At 36.1% G+C, this 24,368-nt stretch overlaps 3 protein-coding genes across 3 annotated transcripts in view; 1 reads left to right on the top strand and 2 right to left on the bottom strand.

Moving 5' to 3' along the window:
* Positions 1 to 281: 281 nt before the first annotated feature.
* The window catches only part of CBG07097, a gene marked incomplete at both ends in the record, with an annotated part of 34,687 nt that continues 10,600 nt past the window's right edge, over positions 282 to 24,368 (bottom strand). Inside the window, 9 exon segments of the mRNA XM_002632180.1 lie at positions 282 to 423; positions 1,127 to 1,396; positions 1,722 to 2,248; positions 2,822 to 3,487; positions 3,538 to 3,640; positions 3,656 to 3,744; positions 3,892 to 3,986; positions 17,698 to 17,777; positions 18,077 to 18,175. Coding sequence (XP_002632226.1) covers positions 282 to 423; positions 1,127 to 1,396; positions 1,722 to 2,248; positions 2,822 to 3,487; positions 3,538 to 3,640; positions 3,656 to 3,744; positions 3,892 to 3,986; positions 17,698 to 17,777; positions 18,077 to 18,175 — 2,071 coding nt within the window.
* On the top strand, positions 23,402 to 23,692 carry CBG07098 (the record flags this gene model as incomplete). The annotated part of the gene is made up of 1 exon (XM_002632181.1): positions 23,402 to 23,692. One exon carries the CDS (start codon positions 23,402 to 23,404, stop codon positions 23,690 to 23,692), a length of 291 nt encoding a protein of 96 aa, XP_002632227.1.
* CBG07099 overlaps positions 23,788 to 24,368 on the bottom strand; it is a gene marked incomplete at both ends in the record, with an annotated part of 1,173 nt that continues 592 nt past the window's right edge. Inside the window, one exon of the mRNA XM_002632182.1 lies at positions 23,788 to 24,368. This exon is cut by the window's right edge and continues 592 nt beyond it. Within this exon, the coding sequence (XP_002632228.1) occupies positions 23,788 to 24,368 (581 nt within the window).

The raw sequence follows: 24,368 nt of genomic DNA, 5'->3' as shown, positions 1-24,368 counted from the left end.
ACAAAAATATATAAATGGGGCAAAAAGAGACACAGACAGACGGTATGAAAGGAAAAAAAAGACATCGGGAATTCGAGAAAAATATATAATTTTGATAGGAAAAAAACAAATGGAAAGAGAAAGAAAAATTAGGAGGAGAAGGCCCGCAAAAATGTTTTTTTTAATGAAATTGTTGTACCCTGAATATTTGGTGTTCGGAATAGAAATTTGTGGATTTTTTTCTGAGATTTTCAGATTGCTCAGTATTAAACAAAAATATAAAAAAAGCGAGAGATTAATTATCAAACTGAAACATCCGAGTAGCTTCTTTCGAAATGTTGATGAATCGGTGCCATGTCGCTGTTCGATGGCTTCTTGAGCATTCGACGGAGACGGGAGATTTCGTCGTTGGCACGTTCCAGCTCTTCGGATAGAACACTTTGGCTGAAACTTTGGGAAACGTTGAGACAAGATAGTTACTAGCTATATTATAATTAGTCACTGGTGAAATATCAGAACGTCTTTATCTGGAGTCAAATTCCGTAATTTTGATCTCAATTTTTTCAGTTCCTATGAGAGATGTCAAAAAACTGTCAACTGATAAATTTGTTATCACAAGGTTATAAGTATTTTATAAGTTGACAAAGTTTTGACATCTGTCGAAACCGAACCGAGATAATTGCACTCAAAAATTATAGTAGATCCTGTTACAGAAGAGCCCCCATACTGTAAAGTTTGAGCTCAATTATATCAGCAATTATATCAGTTCCTATCAGAGATATCCAAATCAGAGATATCCAAACTGATAAAACAATGATGATATTATGATAATCAATTTAACCGTTGTTAGATTTTCGATATCGCTCATAGGAACGAAGATAATTGAGCTTAAAAATCACCATATAGCCTGTTATAAGAGTTCCCCCATACTGTCAAGTTTAAGCTCAATTATCTCAATTTTCGTAAAAATAATCGAACATTTGTCAACTGATAAATTGATTATCATAATATCACCAAAATTTTATTAGTTAAATATTGTTTTGATATCCCTCATAGGAACCAAGATAATTAAGCTTAAAACGCACCTAAAGAGTGAGCCTCTATCAGAGAATCAATGATCAGCTGATGAAAATTCTTTTCTACTCACCGATCCTTCAACTTCTTGATGTCAGTCTTGCAGGAAACGTTTTGTCTCAATAAATCTGATTTTTCAGTTTGAAGACGCTGAACATCAACACATAACGTCTCCAGACGTTTGGCATCTGATGACGTGGCGTTTTGGAAGTCTTCTACGCAAAATGTGCACGAGGAGGCGCGAGTCTGGTTGGAGAGCTCAGTGGACGACATCGATTCCATTCCAGTGTCCGAATCGTGTTCGTTGTCTGGTGACTCTTGGGAGGAGATGTCCCAGTCGGTTCTGAAAATTAATAAAATTTGTTGAATGAAGAGAGAATTTGATTTCTAGGGGCTTGGAGCTTTAAAATGACACTACAGTATGACCTGTAATAGAAGGGCTCCCACCCTGTCAAGTTTGGTCTCAATTATATCGGTTCCCGTGAGAGATATCAGAAAATTTTCAACTAATAAATTCTTTATCACAATATGACCACTATTTTATCAGTTGTCAAACTTTTGATATCTCTCACAGGAAAGGAAATACATGGGCTCAAAGTTGACGGTTCGATTCTGCTTTGAAAAAAGGTATATTAACTGCTGAATAAGACTATGAGACCAACCCTTACCTTCCATAAGTTTTCGGCACATCATCTCTAATTGGGCTGTGTGTCCTTGCCGACGCACTAGAGCTCGTCGACGAAACCGATTTCTTGGGACGAGTGACCACATTGATCGTGGCGGCTCTGTGTGGGACATGCGACGCCTCTTGCGACACCGAACGACTCCTTCCGATGAACGCCTTCTTAACCGAGTTCAAAATTCCACTTCCATACGACGACGTCGAGTGGCTATCAGATGAAGACGTGGACTCCAAAAGTGGCGATGAGTAGAATTCGGAACGCTCCTTACACGTTGCATACAGCCCATCGAGAAGGGATCCACGGGTACGTTCGGCGAGTTTCGCGAACTTTGAGCTCTTGTAGGCGGCGTTCTCGGCGTTGATGAGTTTTGTGAGCAAGAAGTTTCGGAAGTCGGTATGATGCATGTAGACTGGTGGATTTGGAAGGGTTGGTCCGAAGAAAGGGACATCGTCACGAGCGGCAACGGCTACTCGGTATCGGACTTTGTCGGTCAGTGCGTCGATTGGTTGTACCTGGAAATTCAAAACTTTGAATTATTAAAGGTGGGGGGACATGAAAAAAATAATGTTCTCGAAATTCCGTTCAAAAATGCCCCTCGAGGAGTTGAACTTGTGAGGGCGATGATTGAGGGTGCGGCGCCGCTACCGACTGAGCCACGCGGGCAAAGAGAAAGCGCACGCCCGATTGCATACATAAAGGCGAGGACGACAGCTGTACGCAGAGTGAAATTAAGCGTTGTACACCGTGACGGTAGAATGCATACCCTAGCTACAAAAAAACTACGAAAAATCTCCTGTCCCCCCACCTTTAATATCAGAAATAGATAGTAAAAATCCTAACATCATTGGATAGTGGCTCAAGATTTCATACCGAGAAACCTGATTGTCAAGTTTGAGCTCAATTATCTCGGCTCCTACAAATGATATTTAAAAAATGTCAACTGATAAAATATTGTTGATATTATGGTGAACAATTTATCAGTTGCCAACTTTTCCATATATTTTACAAGATACGAGATAAGTTGGCTCAAAGTTAAAACTTTTCAATGGGAATCATGAAACGCTGAATTTTCAAAATCCACTCACCACAACATAAGCGTGCAAGAAGTTGGATGCAATCATATCCGGAGCGAATGGAGTGTTGGCCTCCTGGAAGATGATCGCCACGATGTCGTTTCCAATGTGGCGCTTTCTCTGAAGTTGCTGAGCATCGCCAATGGTATACGGTAGCATTGTGGACACGTGGAACATGACTTCTCGATTGTGGAATTGAGTGAACACCGATTGGTGACCGGTCTGGTTGTGGACAGTGTCGAGTCCACCGCGATATTTTTTGAATCCTTGAAGCGGTACAGTATCTCCCAACAATGACAAAAACTCTGCAAACGCCGGACTTCCTTGTGGATTTCCAAACAATTGCTCCTCGGTGGTCTGTCCTCCTTTCTGATAAACAACTCCAAATTTATACGTATTCGTCAAAATGTGCTCATCGTAATTCATAACCAACTCCTGTCCTCCAGGAAAGGCGATTGGTGAGAATTGCTCTGTGGTAATCTCCTCGCAAAGCACTTTTGCCATACGGGCGGCGGACGGGCGGTCGGCCAGCGCGGCGGCCGAGATGATCTTGTTGGTGGTGCCTTTGCGAGTTCGGAGAATGATGTTGAAGGCGTCAGCAGAGGAGATCTTCTGAGCCTGGACACTAAGGATTAGGGGACCAACAAGTGGATCGTGGGCAAAGAAGTCGTGATGCTCCTGAATTAAAAAAAAATTTTTTTTTTGAAATTTTTTGCCTTGGAACCTACATTTGGCATAAACTGCTTTCTGTAGACATGACACGACTCGTCAGTTTCCAGTTTGAACCTCTCGAAACTGTTGAATGGGTCCCGGGCCTTGGCCTTATCCAAACTGATATCTGATGACCATCCTGATGGGTGAGAGCTGACGCCGTCCATCCAGAATCCACTGGCGGGGAGCACGATTTGGGGGTATGGACCAACGTGATTGAGCATCTGAAAGTAGGGGGAGTTAGAGAGAGTTACTATAGTGGAGCCCAAAAACAGACATGAATTGAAAACTTTGAATTCGCATAATTTTTTCTCTTAGGACCTGATTTTTGAGCTATTAAGAGTTTTTGACCAATTTTTTGAGCTATTGACACACTTTGATCCATTTTGCAAGCTATTAAAACATTCTGACCCATTTGTTGAGCTATTAAAATATTCTGACCCATTTGTTGAGCTATAAGAATATTCTGACTTATTTCTTGAGCTATTAGAACGTCCTGACCCATTTTGTGAGCTATTAGAACTTTTTGGTCTACTCTTTGAGCTATTAGAATTTTCTAACTCATGTTTTGAGCTATTAGAATACTCTGACCCATTTTGTGAGCAATTAGAATGGTCTGATAAACTTTTTGAGCTATTAGAGCGTCCTGACTCATTTCTTTGAGTTATTAGAACGTCTTGACCCATTTTGTTGAGCTATTAGATCACTCTGACCTATTTTACGAGCTATTAGAACGTCCTGACTCATTCTTTCAGTTATAAGAATATTCTTACTTGTTTTTCGAGCTATTAGAAAATCCTGACCTATCATTCAAGCTATTAGAATGTCCTGACCCATTTTCCGAGCTATTAGAACGTCCTGATCTATTTTTTGAGCTTTTAAAACAAGATGACCCATTTTCGGAGCTATTAGAATTTTCTAAAATATTTTGTGAGCTATTAGAATATCCTGACCCATTTTGTGAGCTATTAAAATCTCCTGACCCATTTTATGAGCTATTAGAATAGTCTGATAAACTTTTGGAGCTATTAGAATATGCTGAGCCATTCTGTGAGCTATTAGAATATCCTGGCCAATTTTTTGAGCTATAGAATAGTCTGATTAACATTTTGAGCTATTACAACATTGTGACCCATTTTTTGACCGATTATAAAACCCTGGTCCATTATTCAAGCAATTAGAATGTCCTGACTTATTTTTTGACCTATTAGAACATTGGGACCCATTTTTTGAGCTATTAGAACGTCCTGACTCATTCTTTCAGATATTAGAATTTCCAGAATTTTGTACTTTTCATTCTTTTTTGTATTCTCCTCCAAATTTCATCCTCAACCAGTTCGTAGTTTTTTTTTTCCTAATTTCCTCTTTTTACTACACGAAATGCAAACAGACAATGATGGTTTGTGTCCACTTTTTTCTCACTACTATTTATTTTCTCTTTGTGTATCCTAAAAGAGGAGTGGTGTGGTCAAAAAAAATTTCAAACCTCATTCATCGCATTTCTCGTCAATTGATTCGGATTCACTTTTTGATGAGTCTCCGCGACGGGTCCACGAGTCTGAAATTTATAAAATTTTCGGTACAAAATTTGGGAAAATGGGGAAAAATCCCGGTGAAAATTGGATGATTTGAAGTCAATTTTTTATTTTTTTTCCCGCATTTTTTGGTAGATCAAATCTATTTTTTGGCATTTTTAGACCTATCCTGAAATGCTTACAGAAATTTCATGTAGCGAAACTGTCGACGAGATCAGGGTGGGCGGTCCCACAACATTTAGATCCCTCTTCTGCACCGCCTTCTTCGCCATCAAGTTATGAATCAACTCGAGTGGTCCTTTGGAGTGTCTTCTGGATTTAGACGACGTCAGCGATTCTGTAGACGTGCATCGCCAACGTATCGCTTGTGATGACGTGGCGTGCTTCATGTTCTCCATGGCTTGAAGTAGCTTGTCAGCAGCCATGAGCTTGAACTCATCCTCCTTGTTCAGCTCGAAACATGACGCTCTTCTAGACGCCATTGAGATTCTCGAGCATGATGACGTGGAATTTTCAGAAGATGTGGAAGAATCAGAAGACGTGCCGGTGGATTTCAAGTTGTATTGCGATGAGGCGTGACGAAGAGGCGCCAACCGTCGGACCACTGGCGGAAGATGACGTGGCAATTCATCCAGATCATCATCCGATCCGGATGAATCAATGAAATGGAGCATTCGTCGTGGATGCGTAAGACGACGTGGTGACTGTAGCGATGGTGTAGCCTTGAAGACGTTGAAATGGTCGGGAGGTAACATATGTAGGACGGAAGGAAGAAAAGGAGGAAGAAGAATGAAAAAAAATGAACATGGTCAGAAAAAAGGAGATGGGCGGTATTTTTGGGCAAATAAATTATGATGCACCATGTACTACGAAAAGTGTTTGTTGTGTATTTTCAAGGGTGTGGAGGATGGGGAACGGCGGAAAAATGGAAGGATTAAATTTTTCAAAAGAATGTTACATTTGGAATATAGGGAATTCTAAAAAATTCAGATAGATTGGAATTATGAATACAAGAGAACCTTTAAAACCCATGGAAGTCTGAAATTCATAGTTCCGGAAAACGATAAGAAATTTCGGACGTCATGACGATCCAGAAAATTCAGAAATTCAGAAATTCAGAAATTCAGAAATTCAGAAATTCAGAAATTCAGAAATTCAGAAATTCAGAAATTCAGAAATTCAGAAATTCAGAAAATCAAAAATTCAGAAGTTCAGAAATTCAGAAATTCAGAAATTCGGAAATTCAGAAATTCAGAAATTCAGAAATTCAGAAATTCAGAAATTCAGAAGTTCAGAAATTCAGAAATTCAGAAATTCGGAAATTCAGAAATTCAGAAATTCAGAAATTCAGAAATTCAGAAATTCAGAAATTCAAAAATTCAGAAGTTCAAAAATTCAGAAATTCAGAAATTCATAAATTCAGAAATTCAGAAATTCAGAAATTCAGAAATTCAGAAATTCAAAAATTCAGAAGTTCAGAAATTCAGAAATTCAGAAATTCAGAAATTCAGAAATTCAGAAATTCAGAAATTCAGAAATTCAGAAATTCAGAAATTCAGAAATTCAAAAATTCAGAAATTCAGAAATTCAGAAATTCAGAAATTCAGAAATTCAGAAATTCAGAAATTCAGAAATTCAAAAATTCAGAAATTCAGAAATTCAGAAATTCAGAACCATCTATATTTTAATGCGTTCTATGTACTAACTAAAAAAGGGGGCGCGGAATCCCCTTTTTAGCATTATGTACCCATAAAAGATACTAGTAGTACATAAATCCCCCCTCTCACTTGTCTCAAGAATAAGAAGAAGTGCGTATAATGGGTCTTGGCATTCAGCCAACACATACACCCACACTCATTCATATACTAATAAATCATTTCTTCCGTTCCGCCCGTTACCGCGCGGAAAACGGACCACGGGCGGACCAACAACAACAATAACGTCTTCAGGACAGTTTTTCTTCTGAAGATGGAATAATTGGACGACAGGTGTCTTGGAAACAGAAATTTGGGAAGGAAATAAGGAAAACGGGAAGCCAGAAAAAAAGTGAAATTTAATTGAGAATCGAAAAACGACGGTCAAGTCAATTGGGGTGAGGTGAAAATAGGTGGCGGACATTTAGAGGACATCTGGATAGACAGACCTACAGATGGATAGGAACATTTTCAAAAAACTAGATTGTGTTAGTTGAAATCATACTGTTTCGGACCTCGAGATGCCTAGAAACATGGCTAGAGCTAATAGAAAAAATAGCTAGTGGTATAAGTTGCTGATAGAAAAACTTGCTAATAGCAAAAATTGCTAATAAGAGACTTGAAAATAGCATAGCGGCAGAAAACAACTAAAAAGAAGTCCTAGTATAGACCAAGAAGGATATTCTAGACAAAACTTGAACATCCGGACACAAAGATTTACAGAGAGACTACATTTTTTCAGCCAAAGGTCAAAAAATAAGGCTTTTACGGCTTTTTGAAGCCATATTTCAGGCTTCAAAGGTGTTTTTCAACAGGCTGAATAAAAAGTTCCGCCTGTTTTTAATAAAAGAAGACCCAACTGAATAATAACAAGTATTGGGGAACGAATATGTATGAATAAGCTCTTGTTTCCATGGAAATCAAGAGAGCTGCTCATTTTGTATTTTGTGTCTGGACCTTAATACCCCGATTAATCGGAGGCAATTTCGGAGTATTCTGAAGATGGGTATTCAGAATACCGCGTAAATGTATGTAGGCGTTCCGACCCCAGGAAATTAGAAATAAGGCAGGGAAGTTGGAAACTAGACGAAGATATATACTAGTAAGACATATCGTACAACTACGCCTACGCAGATGGAAATTATGGGAAAAATGACAAGGAAATTAATAAGAAGGAGTTTAAAAATGTTCAAAAAATGTGCTCCAGAAATTTTAATTTTTTCAAAACAAAAATTGGAAAAATCTGATTTTAAAACTCGAATTAGACCTAGACTTTTTAGAAGTTTGTCGGAAATTTCAAAAATTCGTAATAAGACAAAAATTTGACACCGGAATCTAATAGTTTCAAATCTAATGGAATCTCCTATCCAATCAAATCAAAATCATCGAAGTACGAATCCAAAACCAAAAACAGTTTGCATTTCTAATTAGAATGTATTATATGGAAAAGGTGTCCCCTCCTCCCAAGGACATTTATTAGAATTTCACCCCAACAGCATCGGTTTCTATACTAAATTAGAGCCCTTCCCTCTCTTTCAAGGACCTCCTTGTCCTCCGAAATCTTGGAATCTAACCTTGGGGAGAATGAGAAAAGGGGAAAAAATTGAGAAAATGAGTTATGGAGTCCATGGACAAGAAGATAATTATGAGAAATGGAAATTCTGGGAAAACGTTCACGTCTACAGTAGTCTAATAAGCCAGCCATTTTAGAAAATATCAGAAATTGGGATTTGTCTGAATTTCCAGAAAATTCTAAACTTCTGGAAATTCCAGGAAAACCTCAGTTTCATAAATTCCAGAAAATTCAAAATTCCTTAAATTCCTAAAAATTCCAGCAAATTAAAAATTGACACTCAAAGAATTGAGGAAATTCAAAATCAGAAAAAAATTGAAAAAAAAACATGCGAAAAAAAGGTCGAGACTGTCAAAAATCTGTCGCAGCAGAGACGAGAAAAAACAGCAGATATCGAGAAAATCGATTTTGGGACTTTCAAATTTTTCGCGGTTTTTTTTGGAATAAAAAATTTTTTGATCTACAAACCAAATCTAAATTTTGATCTACAAAATTTCAACTTTGAAATATTTATATTTTTCAAAATAGTTCTTCCCAATCGGGAATAGAAGGGCACTCCCACGTCAAGTATGAGCTCAATTATCTCGGCTCCTATAAGAGATATGAAAAATGTGTCAACTGATAAAATATTAGTGATATCATGATAAATAATTTACTAATTGACATTTTTTTGTATCTTTGACAGGAACTGAGATAAATTGGCTCAAAGTTATAGTACGCTAATTTTTTTGATTAACACAATTTATTTTGTAGAAAAAACTCCAAAAAAAATGTTTTTTCGCCCCTCATAAAACATGTAATACGTCTCATCCATCACTAGAAAATTCTCTTTTGACCAAGAACAAAAAAAAGGCGGCTCATCTATGGAGAAAGTCAGAAAAGGCATCAAAAGAGCCCCAAAAAAAGGGGGGGGGGCTCAATTTGATGGGTCCTTTTCTGTTTCTTCTTCCAAAATTTTTTGATATTTGTGAGGCATCAAAAATGTACAACAAATGTTTGAATGATGGAAAAAAAATGACAGAGAGAGAGATATGGAAATTTGTGTGTATTATATGTACAAATTGATGAGTGAGGAGTGAATGGGAGGGACTGGTTTCAATACGACTAGAAAAAATTTTATTCAGATTTTTTCTACTTTTTGTATGTAATTGTTGTATTTATTGGATTTTTTGAAATAGGGAGAGAGAGAGAGAGAGAGAGAGAGAGAGAGAGTGAGAAATGTAGCTAGAAGCTTGGAGATGAGCAAAAATCAAGTCTAAAAATCTGAATTTTCTTTTTTTTTTTTGGAAAAAAATCTAGATGAAATTTTATGGATCAATCATAAATACCACACCACGAAGCGCGCACTATCCTAACGAAAATGACTAATTCGTGCTCTTTTCATTGCTCAGCACTGGCACAGCTGCATGAAACGGAAATTCCAATCTGTTTATTGCACAAAAAGAAATATAGAGCTCATTAAATTTTTGGGGGCACACAGACTGGTAGTGCCAGGAGATAATTAAAATAATAGTAATTTTACACAAATATATGAAATCACAGATTTTCAAAAATTGAGTTCTAGGGGTTTGCAAAGGAATTCACAGATTTTTGCTACCAAACATGATCTAGAATGTATTTCACCGTAAAAATAGAAGTCCCACCCTACCTGCACTTTGAGCTCAATTATCTTCATTTTTATGAAAGATATCAAAAATTTGTAAACTGATAAAATGTTTGCCATAATAACAAAAACATTTTATCAGTTGACACATTTTTGATATCTCTCATAGGAACCGAGATAATTGAGCTCAAAACGCAGACTTTTCAAAAAAAATCCATTTTTGGGGTTTTGAGCCAATTTTTGGCTTCCAGATAAAGTTCCGCTTTCAATTCTACCAAGAAATATTCATTTTAAATTTTAAAGTTAGACTAATTTGATTTAAAAATCCTCATTTACCGTCTCAAAGGCATCAGAAATTGCTCGTTTCTGACCTTGAGATGTTGGATTTGTCTTGAATAGTCGAATTTCCGACTGACCAAATTCGGAATTTTTGACTTAAAAAATAAACAATAACGAACAAGAAATTGCTCATCATTAAATGAAAAATGTCGAAAAATCTTGTCTACAAAAGTCCCTATTCGAAATTAGGATTCTCTTTTTTTAAACCCTATTTTTTAACTGCAGTATTTCCTCTAATAGAAGCCAATCCATAGCATCATTTTTGAGCTCAATTTTCTCGGTTCCAATGAGAGATATCAAAAAGTGACCAACTAATAAAATATTGCTGATGTTATGATAAAAATTTTATTAGTTGATCACTTTTTTGTATCTTCCACAGGAAACAATATATACTAGCTCAAAGTTGGCGATTAGGGTGGGCTTCTATTAGAGGGGAAGGTAGGGAGGATGGTAAGACATATTTCAACTAGAGCATTTTTTTTAAAATTCAATATAGCTAACCAAAGTGTGAATAAGTGAGAAAAAGTGAGCACATCTCTCGCCCCAAATCGCCTCTCTTGTTCATCCCCCATCATCATCATCATCATCACATCGGAAAGGCTCTTGAAAAAGTGGCAGAGCCTGCGAAATAGTGTACAGGTAGAGGAGAGACGCAGAGACAAGGGACATGGATCCCACTAACACAAAATACACAGAAGGTGAAAAGAGAGAAAATCATGTTCAGTACTGTTTGATCAGTTCTTCTTCGTTTTCTTTTCCGTTATTTCGTTTTCTCTGCGTCTCTTCAGCTAGAGAGCATCCACCTGGAGCCAGGTGGATTTTGATTGGATTTTTTGTAAACATACAGGACAGGGGACAAGGTGTCAGACAAGCCAGAATTTTTTAGCTGAATCTAGAAATTGAAAAAAAAAAACAAAAATCTGGAAGCTTCCCGGTAGCTACTACCGTACTTCCTCTAATAGAATCCCACTCAAGCGGTCAACTTTGACCTCAACTATCTCGGCTCCTTTGAGAGATATCAAAACGCTGAAAACTGATGAAATACTTCTGATATTATGATAAACATTTTATCAGTAGGCAACTTTCTCATATCATAGACAGGAATCGAGATAATTGAGCTCAACTTTCAGACTCGATTGGGCTTCCACTATCCTCTCTAGGTTTGTTATTTTCTCTACAACAAAAAAAAAGAAACTGTGAATCTAGGTTTTTTTCCAGCCAAAACCAGAATTGGTTCTATTCTCTCTGCGTCTCTTAAATTTTGAAGGCTATCTCACTTTTTTTGCATTGAAAATAAATAAACCTGTAATGATGATGATGATGAGATCATCATCGCCCTAGAAAGATACACAAAATTCTGTATGTATGTGTACATATTTGCATATTTCAAAAAGAAAAAGAGATAGGGGGTTTAGGAAGAATTCGAAACTTGGAAAAAAGGAATTCGAATAGAATAGCAAAAATAAGTAAATAGAAAAAAGTTCCGGGAAGAAGGCATCAAAGGTTCCAAAAATGAAAAATTGCATGCCTCCACTTTGAGCTTAATTATCTTGGTTCATAGGAACGGATATCAAAAATGTGTCAACTGATAAATTGTTTATCATAATATCAAAAACATTTTATCAATTAACAGACTTTTGGTATCTCTTATAGGAACCGAGATAATTGAGCTCAAAGTGTCCAGACCCACAGACGGATCTCTCACCAGATCCTCTAATACGACTACTAGCACTACTGAACTACTAGTTGTCGTCATGGTCATCATCCTAGTACCTCCCACATCGCCCACAATAACAGGAAGAGATATCCGGAAGAAAAAGTGAAGGTGAAAACTAAACTTTTTTCCTCAATCGCAAAAAAAGGGAGAATAAGCTGGCGATTCTTCCGATTGAAGATGATGTCCCCTTCTCCTTCCGAAACCAGTTTTCCCTACTACTTCTGGGACACCTTTGTACTACTAAACACAACAATGTGTTGGTCTCTGTTTTTTTTGTCTATTTTGATAGGCTTGACGACAGACATTGGTGTCAAAACGGAAGTTGGAGATTTAGAAACAGTTCGGGTAGGTTTGTCCGGATTTTGCTAGGAAATTAGCTATTTTTGGCAATTTTCGTTATGAAAAACCGCTCGAAACCACTAAAAACACCTCGGAATCATCAAAACAGCAATTTTTCAAAAAGTGCTCCATATGGCTCAGTGGTTTTTCGACGAAAAATTTACGGTCCACAAGGTCAAAAGTTCGATTCCTTCGGGGGTCAAACATTTTTTTTGGTTTTTTGTGGACTGTAAAAATGTGTTTTCAGGCAGATCCAGGTCATTTAGGCTTATTTAAAGCCACATTTAGGACCGTAGTAAGCCTAAACACCTCACAAATGGATTTTTTCATGCCTAGGTTTGTCCGGATGTCCGAAACTAACCAGATATCAGACTAATAACCCTAAGTTTGTAAGATAAAAATGTACAAAATGGAGGATTACGGTAGCCAATAATCCTGAAGAAGGGCATGAGAGGTGCAATTTTATAGAGCTTTTTTTGGATTTTGTTATTTTTTGATTCCAAAAAAAGACCATTTATGTTTTTATTGGAATCAAAAGGCAGGTGTCGTGTCTAAAATGTCTAGGATCCTTGAAAAAAAACATAGAAAAGTCTCAAAACAAAAAAATGTGGATGCAGGAAATTGGGAAGAAAAGCGAAAAAAAGGTGGGAATTCAGAAGCACTGTCTATTTTGAGCTCAATTATCTCGGCTCCTATGAGTGATAACAAAAATGTGTCAACTGATAAAATATTTGTGATAATATGATAAAAAATTCTTCAGTTGACAACGTTTTTATATCTTTAACAAGAAACGAGATGAATCGGCTCAAAATTGAAAGGGCTCTTTTAGTACAGATTTAAAGGGAAACATCAAAATGAATAGTTTGGGTGTATTCTACTTGGTTCAAAATCAAAATTGAGAGAAGATTACTTCTAAAACTTTCTCCAAACGTTTTAAATTGATAAAATATGAAACTTCCTTTTCTACTATCACTATCAACTATCAGTACATATAAATTTAAAACAACAAAACATGTATCAACTATATACAGATGATATTACCAGTTCATACTCCCAAAAAAGTGAAAAGAAGAAGAAAAAGGAAACAAAGTGTCATAAAAAAACCATAAACTAAAGTGCCAAAACCAATCAGTCGTTTTAGAAATTGATGATTTTCAATTATAGAAAAAGAGACGCAGACAGTGATGAGGCCTCATTAAGCCAATTTATCTCGATTTCTTTAAGAGATATCAAAAGTTTATTAATTGATAAAATGTTTATCATAATATCATCAACACTTTATCAGTTGACATACTTTCGATATCTCTTCTAGGAACTTAGATAATTGACCTTCCAGATGGGAGCTCTTCTATTAAAAGGTTTTCTCTTTTAATAGAAGAAAAAACCCAGAAAAAATAGTTCCAAGTTTGTTTCCGTGAAAGAAAAAAGAAATTTGAAACCTCGGGTCGCCTAAATATATCCGGTTAATTAACCAATTAAAATCCAATTACAAAGAAAAAGAGAGAACCGCTTAAAAGAAATAAGAAACAAAAATAAAATGTCTCTCTCTCTTCCGAAAAAGGAAAATTGAAGTCTGGTGGTCAGAAAGACAAAGTAGTACTACTACTGACCTTCTTCTCCATTTTTTCCGTTAGAAAAAGGAGAACTTTGAGGAGAGAGAGAGAGAGAGAGAGAGAGAGAGAGAGAGAGAGAGAGAAAGAGAGAGAGAGAGAGAGAGAGAGAGAGAGAGAGAGAGAGAGAGAAAGGGAGAGAGAAGATCGCCTAAATGAGATATGCAAACTGATGGACAGGCAGTTCGGAGAAGAAGGAGAAGTGTCATGAAAATGAAAACAAGCAAGTAATTATTGGATTTGAGACCGAGACTCAAATTTAGAGTCATGGGAATGTAAATTTTCCGATTCCAACAGAAATCAGAAACTTTTCCAGATTCTAAGATTCTGAAGAAATTCAGAAATTCAGAAATTCAGAAATTCAGAAATTCAGAAATTCAGAAATTCAGAAATTCAGAAATTCAGAAATTCAGAAATTCAGAAATTCAGAAATTCAGAAATTCAGAAATTCAGAAATTCAGAAATTCAGAAATTCAGAAATTCAGAAATTCAGAAATTCAGAAATTCAGAAATTCAGAAATTCAGAAATTCAGAAATTTTAGAAATTCAGAAAATCCAAATCTTTGGAAAATTGAGAAGTTCGACAAAATCGAAAAACCGCAAATTCCAAAAATCGGAAATCCAGATCTTTTTGAAAATCACATGCTTCTGAAAATCAAAATCAAGAACGCCTGTGATAGGTAAATTCTGAATTCACGAAAAAAATGCCCCTCTAATTGAAGGGTTCCATGTACTAGAAGGGCGTTCCGGAGGTACCTTAAATAGAAAGGCATGTCCTTCTTATACAGGTTTTACGTTAAATTTGATCAAAGTTAAAGGTTGATGTTCAACATTCAAAATCTACTATCGTCCCAATCTTCTCAAATTCTCCCCCTAGATTTTAAAGGGACACACACACACACAAAACAACAAAACCGAACGGGAAAAATGAAACACATAGAAACACACCAACCGCTAGTTTTCCAAACCGAGAAGACAGACAAAACAGAAGAGGAGGATCCGGTTTTTATTTTGAAAAAAAAAACAACGGTGAGGAGGATTCTTGGTGGTGTTGCGCAACACCACGTCTTCTGTTTGTATATTCTGATGAGATGAGGTTTGGTTCGAAATACTAAATGGTATTGGTTTTCGGGACAAGGGAGCGTGGTTTACTTTTCTTGGAGACTTTGAATTGGATTTGAGGCAAAAAATAGGGGGCGGAGTTTTGGAATCATGGGAAATAGTGGAACTGGAACCAATAAAATTTTAGGATAAACGGACGAAACATCGATGAAGAACGGATAACTTTGAGCCAATTTATCTCATTTTCTATCAAAGATAGGAAAACGTTGTCAACTGATAAAATGTTCATCATAATATCAAAAACATTTTATCAGTTGACACATCTTTGATAACTTGCATAGGAATTGAGATAATTGAGCTCAAACTTGTGGTGCACAAAAACCACAAATAGAAATATGAAAGAAAACCGATAGAGGCAAAAAAATTGGATAGCAGCAGGAATAGAACAAATGAATTGTTCTTTTTTTTGCCTCTAAAACAATTGAATGGTTGTAGTGGCAATAGGAAAAGCGGGGGCTCGTTTTACAATACGGGTAAAGGTGTAAAATAGGAAATGGGAAAATAGAACAGAATAAGAAAAGAAGGCCAAAAATCGGTTGGAATTAGCCGAGGGAATTGGCTAGACAGTGACAAGAAAAATCCCAAAAAATCAGCAAAAAATTGGTGAAATTGTGACTCAAGATAGCTGAAAATTAAGTTCGAAATGTCAAAAAAAACTATTTTTTAAAGAATTTGAGATTTTTTGATTTTTTGAATTTCTGAATTTCTGAATTTCAGAATTTCTGAATTTCCAAGTTTCTGAATTTCCGAATTTCTGAATTTCTAAATTTCTAAATTTCTGAATTTCTGAATTTTCTTCAGAATCTTTGAATCTCAAAATTCAAAATTCTAGAGAAAAAGCTCCAAAGCGAAGATTCGCAAAAATCAGAAAGTCAAAAAGAGAACTTTCGAGCTTTCGAAAATCTTCAGGCTTAAAGAGATAAGGAACCATGAATTGCTAAAAAAGGATTTTCCAAATTTTCAGCTAGGAATTTTTCAGATTTTTTTGCTCAAAATCCTCTGCTAAATTCCCTCTAGAATTCCAGAAAACCCTCATAAAAAAGCAGGAGGAAGCAGAGAATTGGAAGTTGAGCCGTATTCCATCGATCTCATACATAGCAGAATCGTAAAAATGGGTGTGAGGAGGAGAACCCGAGAACCTCTATGAATTGGCAAAAAGAAAAAAACGAAGAAGTGCATTATTTTCTTTAGGGCCATTCAGAAAAGAGCACAAATGTGCTCTCCGAGAACACATTACTCAATTTTTTGCGTTCTGTTTCTGAAGGGGTGTTCGGAGGGAATTTAATGGGTTCTTTTGTTTTTAGTACTACGAATTGGGGTCGGTAATATTCAGAAAAATCGGAAGGGTCAGTTCATTCTTGAGGTTTCGATTTAAGGAAAAAAGAAAAAATGGCTTCAAAAAAAATTTCAAAAATATATACTGTACCTTTGAGCCCAATTAGCTCAGTTCCTGTTAAAGATATGAAAAAGTTGTCAACTGATAATTTTTTTATCATAATATCACAAATGTTTTATCAGTTAATACACTTTTGATATCTCTTAAAGAACCAAGATAATTGAGCTCAAAATGACAGTGTTGGGGGGGGGGGGGTACATAAAACATCTAGCCAGAGAGTTGTAATGACATGGAGGTTAGAGTCTCGGAGGAAAAAGTCAGAGTTTGCAAAAAAAAGTGAACAAGACGTGTCTTCTTTCTCTCCCTACCTTCCCAATATTTGCCAATGCCAACAAGAAAAAAAGGGACAGTATACATGAAGCGTGGGGGCTCATCACCTCTCGGGTGGGGATCAGAGGGATAGTAGTACTTGTGCTCTGGTGTTTAGTAATATAGTAGGGTCTTGGAAAAAGGTCAAGGAGTAGTCTAGTGGGAATTATTGTTATTTCCATTGAAGATACGGTAAAGTAGTTAACTAGCGCTACCATCAATTTTCAACCTTATACCTTATACCTTATACCTTATACCTTATACCTTATACCTTATACCTTATACCTTATACCTTATACCTTATACCTTATACCTTATACCTTATACCTTGTACCTTATACCTTATACCTTATACCTTATACCTTATACCTTATACCTTATACCTTATACCTTATACCTTATACCTTATACCTTATACCTTATACCTTATACCTTATACCTTATACCTTATACCTTATACCTTATACCTTATTGAGAAATTTGGATAAAAGAAAAAAGAAAAACTAATTTCAACAGATTCGGATGAGCTTCGGATGAGCTCAGAACGTTCAAATGACTCCTACAGAACCTAGCCCTCTGGGATCAATTTCCTTTACCCATCTATCCATCCGGTCCACACCCCTTGGTAACAATCTCAATCCTTCTCGTTGGAACGGTAATCCAATACCCCTCACCCGCTATTCATTATATTTTGGTCCTCCTCCTCCTCCTACGTGGTAGAACTATCGCAGGGGAGGAAATTGGGAGATGAGCAATGAGCAATAAGACAACAGTTACTGCTGACAGAAAGGTCAAACGAAGATCGGGTTACAAAAGAAGCTACTAGGTCAAAACAATTTGCAGTTTGTAGATTCCAAAAGTTCAACTGAAACGGAAAACAATATGAAAAATTGACTTCAAATCACCCATTTTTCTGAAAATCAAGATTCTGAAAATCCACGTACCCGCTCTGGCAAATCACACCGCTGATCGTCCAATCGGTTGCTTTGCATCCTTTCGATGAGGTTGAGGAAGTCCTCGCTCTGAAATAATTAGTTAGTTTAACTGATTGGAAATCCTATTCATCTTAATTGAGGTTAATTAGAAAGTTGGTCTGCTAGCCTACAAACTACATAAGAAACACTGGCAGACCAATCTTGCGCGCATTGGAAATGTGCCAGAAATGGCCGTCAACTATGAACCTATTTTTCTCATTTTCTGTAAAAGATATCAAAAAGTAGTCAACTGACAAAATGTTTATCATAATATCACCAACATTTTATCAGTTCATAAATTTTTGATATCTTTCATAGGAACTGAGATAAATTGCCTCAAAACTTACTTTTTCTGCATTATAATTAACTCCGGTTGTGAACAGCCCATGCTCATGCATCTTTTCCAAGTCTCTGTAGTATCCGTCGGTGTTCAATGAGTTGCGTCTGGAAAATATAAAAGTTGGTCTCAATTTTGGGTATTAAAATCGAATATCCGAAAGATTCCTCTAGATTTTGAGGTTAAATGCACCATGTCAACTTTTTTGCCTTGTCTTGTCCTACCCCCTATTAAGTTTCCATTTCCTATAAATTGTTTAATGAACTGGAAAAACAAAGACTAGTCTTTATATGATCTTTTTTCAAACTTTTTTTTCTAAATCGTGATTCACAGTACCGCTATCTAAACTTCCAGATATCACATTACTTATCATAACTATACAAAGTTGTACTGTACCCTGTGATTAGGATTAGCAATCTACGGAAATTAGAAAAGGAATATTGGGTAGACATGCGGAAGGAAGGAGAACTAATTAGAAGAAAGGATGATTCAAAGTTTGTGAGGAAACGAGATAAAGATAAAGAGAGGTAAAAGGGAATGGACTTTTTGAAAAGTACAAGGGAAGTTGTGAAATTTCAGAGAATTCAGAGATTTTCGAAATGCTAAGAAGAGAAGATTAAGGATCATTGCTGAGAACAGGACATGTGCACTTTGAGCTTGATTATCTCAGTTTCTATGAGAGATAGCAAAAATGTGTAAACTGATTAAATGTTGGTGATATTATGATAAGCAATTTATCAGTAGACAAACTTTTTGTATCTTTTATAGAAACCAAGATAAATGGGCTCAAAGAGCACCTATTTCCAAATTTCAAGCCTAGAAAGTCTAGAAAAAACTCTGAAAACTTGAAAAATCAATTCTGACAATTTCCAGACATTCTAGACTAATATACCTAAAACTCAAAATCTCATTCATCTGGAGTCCCCCTCTCCCGAGGTACCTCAAGCCAAGTAAAAAAGTTTAAGCATCTCATTACACACCCAGGTTTTCTATATCACATGAAGAAATGAAATGTTCATGTGCTAGCCTAGCTGAACTTCCAGATGTCTGAGTTTTATGCTGATCAGAATCCAGGAATCGGGATGAAAAGAACAAGTTGTGGGCGGAAGGAAGAAGCTAAAAAATCGAAAATCGAGCAATCAAGGGATTTGGGATTACAAATCCAGCTTTTCTAATTTTTGGAGTTTTGAGAACCTAGAATCAGGGAATCTTCAGAATTCAGACTCTCAGGAAATTTCAAAAAAGACAATTTCAAATTTCTTGGATCCCTGGCACCCTTAAAGCCAAACGACTCTCTGTCTCAAATAGACGTAGGAATACTCAATGAGATTAAAATTAGGTCAAACATTAGATGATTGCCACTTTTTGGGTTCCAACGTTTTTCGGAATTTAAAATGTGATTAAAAATCAATAGACAGGATGAAGATCAAACTGTTTGGATAAGAGGCATTCAAATTAGAATTGGGTCCTTAAATATGAATTAGGAATGAGTTATAGATTAGAGATCATAGGAGCAAAAAAAAACTGGGCTGGAATAGTCATAAAATCTAAGATCCCTTAAAAAAGCTAGCCTGAAAGTCATTAAAAAACTTAGCTATGAGCTAGTTTGGAGGTCCCAGAAAAAGGATAGAGGTAACGAAATAGTTTGAAAGTCTGAAATTGGCAAAGAGGTCCAACTTTTGAGTTTTTTGGACCTCTAAACTAGAACACAGGCAAAAAATAACCCTACATTTTTCCAGGATTTCCCCAGAATGCTCTTTTCTTCTCACATGTGTTCTAACACGTAAATTCTCTCTCTCTCTCTCTCTCTCTCTCTCTCTCTCTCTCTCTCTCTCTCTCTCTCCTTTTGTTCTTTTTCCTCTTCTTCGTTTTCATCAGCTTATTTCCCCTCGCTCTGCTGTTTTCCTGGGTTCAGGAGGCGATACTTTACGATGGGAATGAATTTTCCCTCTCTAGCTCACTCTCTCTCAAGAAATTTCGTGTCATTTATACAATCGAAATGAGCAATCCAGATCTCTCCGGAAAAAAGATGATGAAATGCCCGGAGAGAGAGAGAGAGAGAGAGAGAGAATCATAAAAATGCGGTAAAATTTTTCGAGGAGGAGAATCGAGAAAAAATGTGAAGAATGATGGGTTTCTTGTAGGGAGATTTATAGGGATTCAGTGTTTCAAGGAAAGTGCTAAGCTTTCTAAATTTCTGACAATCGCCCTAAATACCGTACAACCTGTAAGAGAAGGGCTCTCAAACTTTCAAGTTTAAGCGAAATTATCTCAGTTCTTGTTGAAGAAATGAAAATGTCCCCAATTGATGAAATATTTGTGAGATTATGGTAAACAGTTCATCAGTTGTCATTTTTTCAATATCTTTTACCGGAACCGAGATAAATTGGCCCAAAGCTAAACGTTGAAGAACCCTTCTACTTAATTAGTCAACCGCTAATTAGGATCACCCTAATTAGTAGAAAATAGCAAAGTGCCTAATTTGAGTGTAATTTTTATAGTTCCAAACTGAAATTCAGTAAATTTTGGTTCAAAGCTTTGAACGAAAGGTTTCTCCGGGACTGATCACAACAGTTACTACCTAAAGTTCAAAACCTGCACTTCAAATTAAAAAAAAAGAAAGTATAAAAAAGGAATCTAAAAATCCAAAAAAATCATGCTAACCAAATAAACAGATCAATAAATCTAGATCAATAAGTCTTGATAATAACATCTCTAGATGCACAGGGACCCAGATATCCTCTCCCACCACCAAGAAGACAATAACAATTAACAAGGTGCTAAGCACTTGTACACAGAAGACATGATGAGCGGCGAGAGGGAAAAGAGAGAGAGAGAGAGAGAGAGAGAGGGGGGGGGGGCGGGGAGAGAGGATCCATCAATTTGTAGAGAGGTCCTTTCTCTCTCCCAGTTTCTCCTTTCTTCACATTTCGACACACACACACATCAAAATGACCACTTCACACTCAATTTTTTTGGGGTGAGAGGTATTGGCGGGAACACAGATTTAAAGGGGAAGAAAGTGTGCATTATTGCGTGACGGTGCTTACACCTGCCACTTTTAGTTTTGACAACCGTACTTCTACAAGCGCTAGATTCTATTTTCACTTCAAAAATACGCCGAAAATGGATGTCTCAGAATTCAGCGAATAACTGAAAAACTTGAAATTGTCGAAAAGTTCTGTAAATGCAAAATTTTCAATCTAGGCCTTTTTTATACCATTCAAAATTTTCAAAGTGATCGGAAGCTTGAGACCTCTGAAAATGGTCAAAATTACCAAAAATCAAATGAAAAATACGTTTTTTTAGAATCATACCCATTTCAAACCATGTAATTCTGTTCAAAAACCAACTTCCTAGCACATCTAGAAATCGAAATACGGTCATTTGAAGTTTCGAGGTTAGAGACGCAGTGTGTCTCGTTGTCTGCGTCTCTAGCCTCCTAAATTTGAAGCGGCTTTATCTCGGTTCCTAGAAGAGCTAGAAATGTGATTTTCAGACAGAATTGTAGGATGTTTCGTCTATTTTGGAATTGACAGACCCATTTGTGAACCAATTTCTGACAAGTTAAAAACATTTGAATATGTCCAATAATAAACTGAAAAATGCGTTTTCGAATATCTTATTGACCTAGTACTGTATGTAATCCATTAAGAAAGTGACAAAAATACTGCTACCTTAAAAAAAGTTCAGGATATCCAGACTTTTTCCTATTGACTTTTTTGGCATTAAAGGTGGGGGGACAGGAGATTTTTCGTAGTTTTTTTGTAGCTAGAGTATGCATTCTATCGTCACGGTGTACAACGCTTAATGTCACTCTGCGTACAGCTGTCGGAATTTCGAGAAAATTATTTTTTTCATGTCCCCCCACCTTTAAAAAGAGCTCTGGACATGTAAAAGGACATGTTTTTTTGGCAATTTTCGTAAAAGTGTTTTAATGAAAAAAACACACATAAACATTTTGTGTCCTCTCTATCCCTCAATGAGAAGGACAGAGAATTTGGTTGGAATTTAAAATGTTAGAATTTTTTAAATTTGAAAAAGATAGGACAAAAAACATAGAAAACGAAGATATAGGGAGAATGAATAGTTGGAATTTAGGAGTTCTGGATTTTTAAAAAGGATTTCAGGAACCTAAAAAACTAGGAATCTAAAAATCTAGAAATCTAGAAATTTAACGATTTAGGAATTTAGGAATTTGAGAATCTAGGAGTACAGGAATCTGAAAATCTAGGAATCTAGGAATCTAGGAATTTTGTAAGGGAACTAGGGTTGTACAGAATTTCTATAATTTCTAGGATTTCTAGGATTCTTAAACCTTCTAGATTTCAGATTTAGAATCCCAAAAAATTTTGAATCACCTCAAGCATGGATCCTCCAATCGCTCGTATTTCGGTTGATTACGGAGCCGATTCCAGATATGGAATATCATTTTTCTATCAGTCATTTTTCAGAATATCTGACACGACTTCAGCAACTTATTCAGAGTTGTTGAATAAAAAATTTTTGGAGGCTTTTTCTCAATTTCCGGTCGGATGGCTGAATTGTTTTTGTGGCTATCAGTGATATGTGTTATCACTGGAGCGTGATTATCACATTTCTTCAGTGATGGCTCACATTCATTAGAAAAGTCAGGAGGTGTGAAGAAAAAGTAATGTTACAAATTTGAAAAATATAGATGGGTGTGGAAAATTCTGAGAATTTGAAAAATCAAGAAATTCAAAATCTCAGAAATTCTCAAAATATTAAAATTTAGAGGAATTCGAGAATTTGAAAAATCTAAAAATCTGAAAAATCTGGAAAGTTTTTAAGATTAAAAACCCCATAAACTCTTAAAATCAAAAAATCCTAATAATCCAAACTCCGAAAATTTGTCTATTCTACCTTTGAACCAAAAAATCACTCCATATTGACAGACTAATTTTTAAAATGTGAAAAAAATGCAATGATGAAAAAAAAAGGATAAGCTGGATCTCGATAAAATGAGCTGACTAGCATATCCTGTCAAAAATTTCTATCAAAATCTAAAGTCCAAAATTTAACTAAAAATTATCCAAAAATCAATAAAATGAGATAAAATTCTCTCTAAATTTGAATTTTTCTAATTTTCAAATTTCAAAAGTTAAATTTGTCCAAATCTAAAATTTTGGGATTTTAAACTAAAAATTTCAAAAACCTTCTCCTGAAAATGAGCTAAAATTGAACAGTACTTCAGAATCACATGTCCACACACTGGGTAAAGTGGACCGGTGCCAGTACCCAAAAGCACTTCAGAATATTTTCGAGAAGAAAAATATACATGACGTTTTGAAAAGGCGGCCGCCTTTTTGAAGATGCCATTTTGGTGGGGAAGGGAAAAGATTAGAATATTAGAATTCAGAAGAAATTCAGAATCCCAAGAATCCAAGAATCCAAGAATCCAAGAATCCAAGGATCTTAGAGTCCAAGAATCCAAGAATCCAAGGATCTTAGAGTCCAAGAATCCAAGAATCCAAGAATCCAAGAATCCAAGAATCCAAGAATCCAAGAATCCAAGAATCCAAGAATCCAAGAATCCAAGAATCCAAGAATCCAAGAATCCAAGGATCTTAGAGTCCAAGAATCCAAGAATCCAAGGATCTTAGAGTCCAAGAATCCAAGAATCCAAGAATCCAAGAATCCAAGCATCCAAGAATCCAAGAATCCAAGAATCTAAGAATATAGGAATTTTGAAAAGAATTCAGGAATCAAAGAATCCAAGAATCCAAGAATCCAAAAATCCAAGAATCCAAGAATCCAAGAATCCAAGAATCCAAGAATCCAAGAATCCAAGAATCCAAGAATCCAAAAATCCAAGAATCCAAGAATCCAAGAATCCAAAAATCCAAGAATCCAAGAATCCAAGAATCCAAGAATCCAAGAATCCAAGAATCCAAGAATCCAAGAATCCAAGAATCCAAGAATCCAAGAATCCAAGAATCCAAAAATCCAAGAATCCAAGAATCCAAGAATCCAAAAATCCAAGAATCCAAGAATCCAAGAATCCAAGAATCCAAGAATCCAAGAATCCAAGAATCCAAGAATCCAAGAATCCAAGAATCCAAGAATCCAAGAATCCAAGAATCCAAGAATCCAAGAATCCAAGAATCCAAGAATCCAAGAATCCAAGAATCCAAGAATCCAAGAATCCAAGAATCCAAGAATCCAAGAATCCAAGAATCCAAGAATCCAAGAATCCAAGAATCCAAGAATCCAAGAATCCAAAAATCCAAGAATCCAAGAATCCAAGAATCCAAGAATCCAAGAATCCAAGAATCCAAG

Source organism: Caenorhabditis briggsae, assembly GCF_000004555.2.
Source record: "Caenorhabditis briggsae complete genome, chrII, whole genome shotgun sequence".
Taxonomy (NCBI): Eukaryota; Metazoa; Nematoda; class Chromadorea; order Rhabditida; family Rhabditidae; genus Caenorhabditis; species Caenorhabditis briggsae.
Note: the sequence above shows the minus strand (reverse complement) of the source record. Positions and strands in the feature narration are given on the sequence as shown.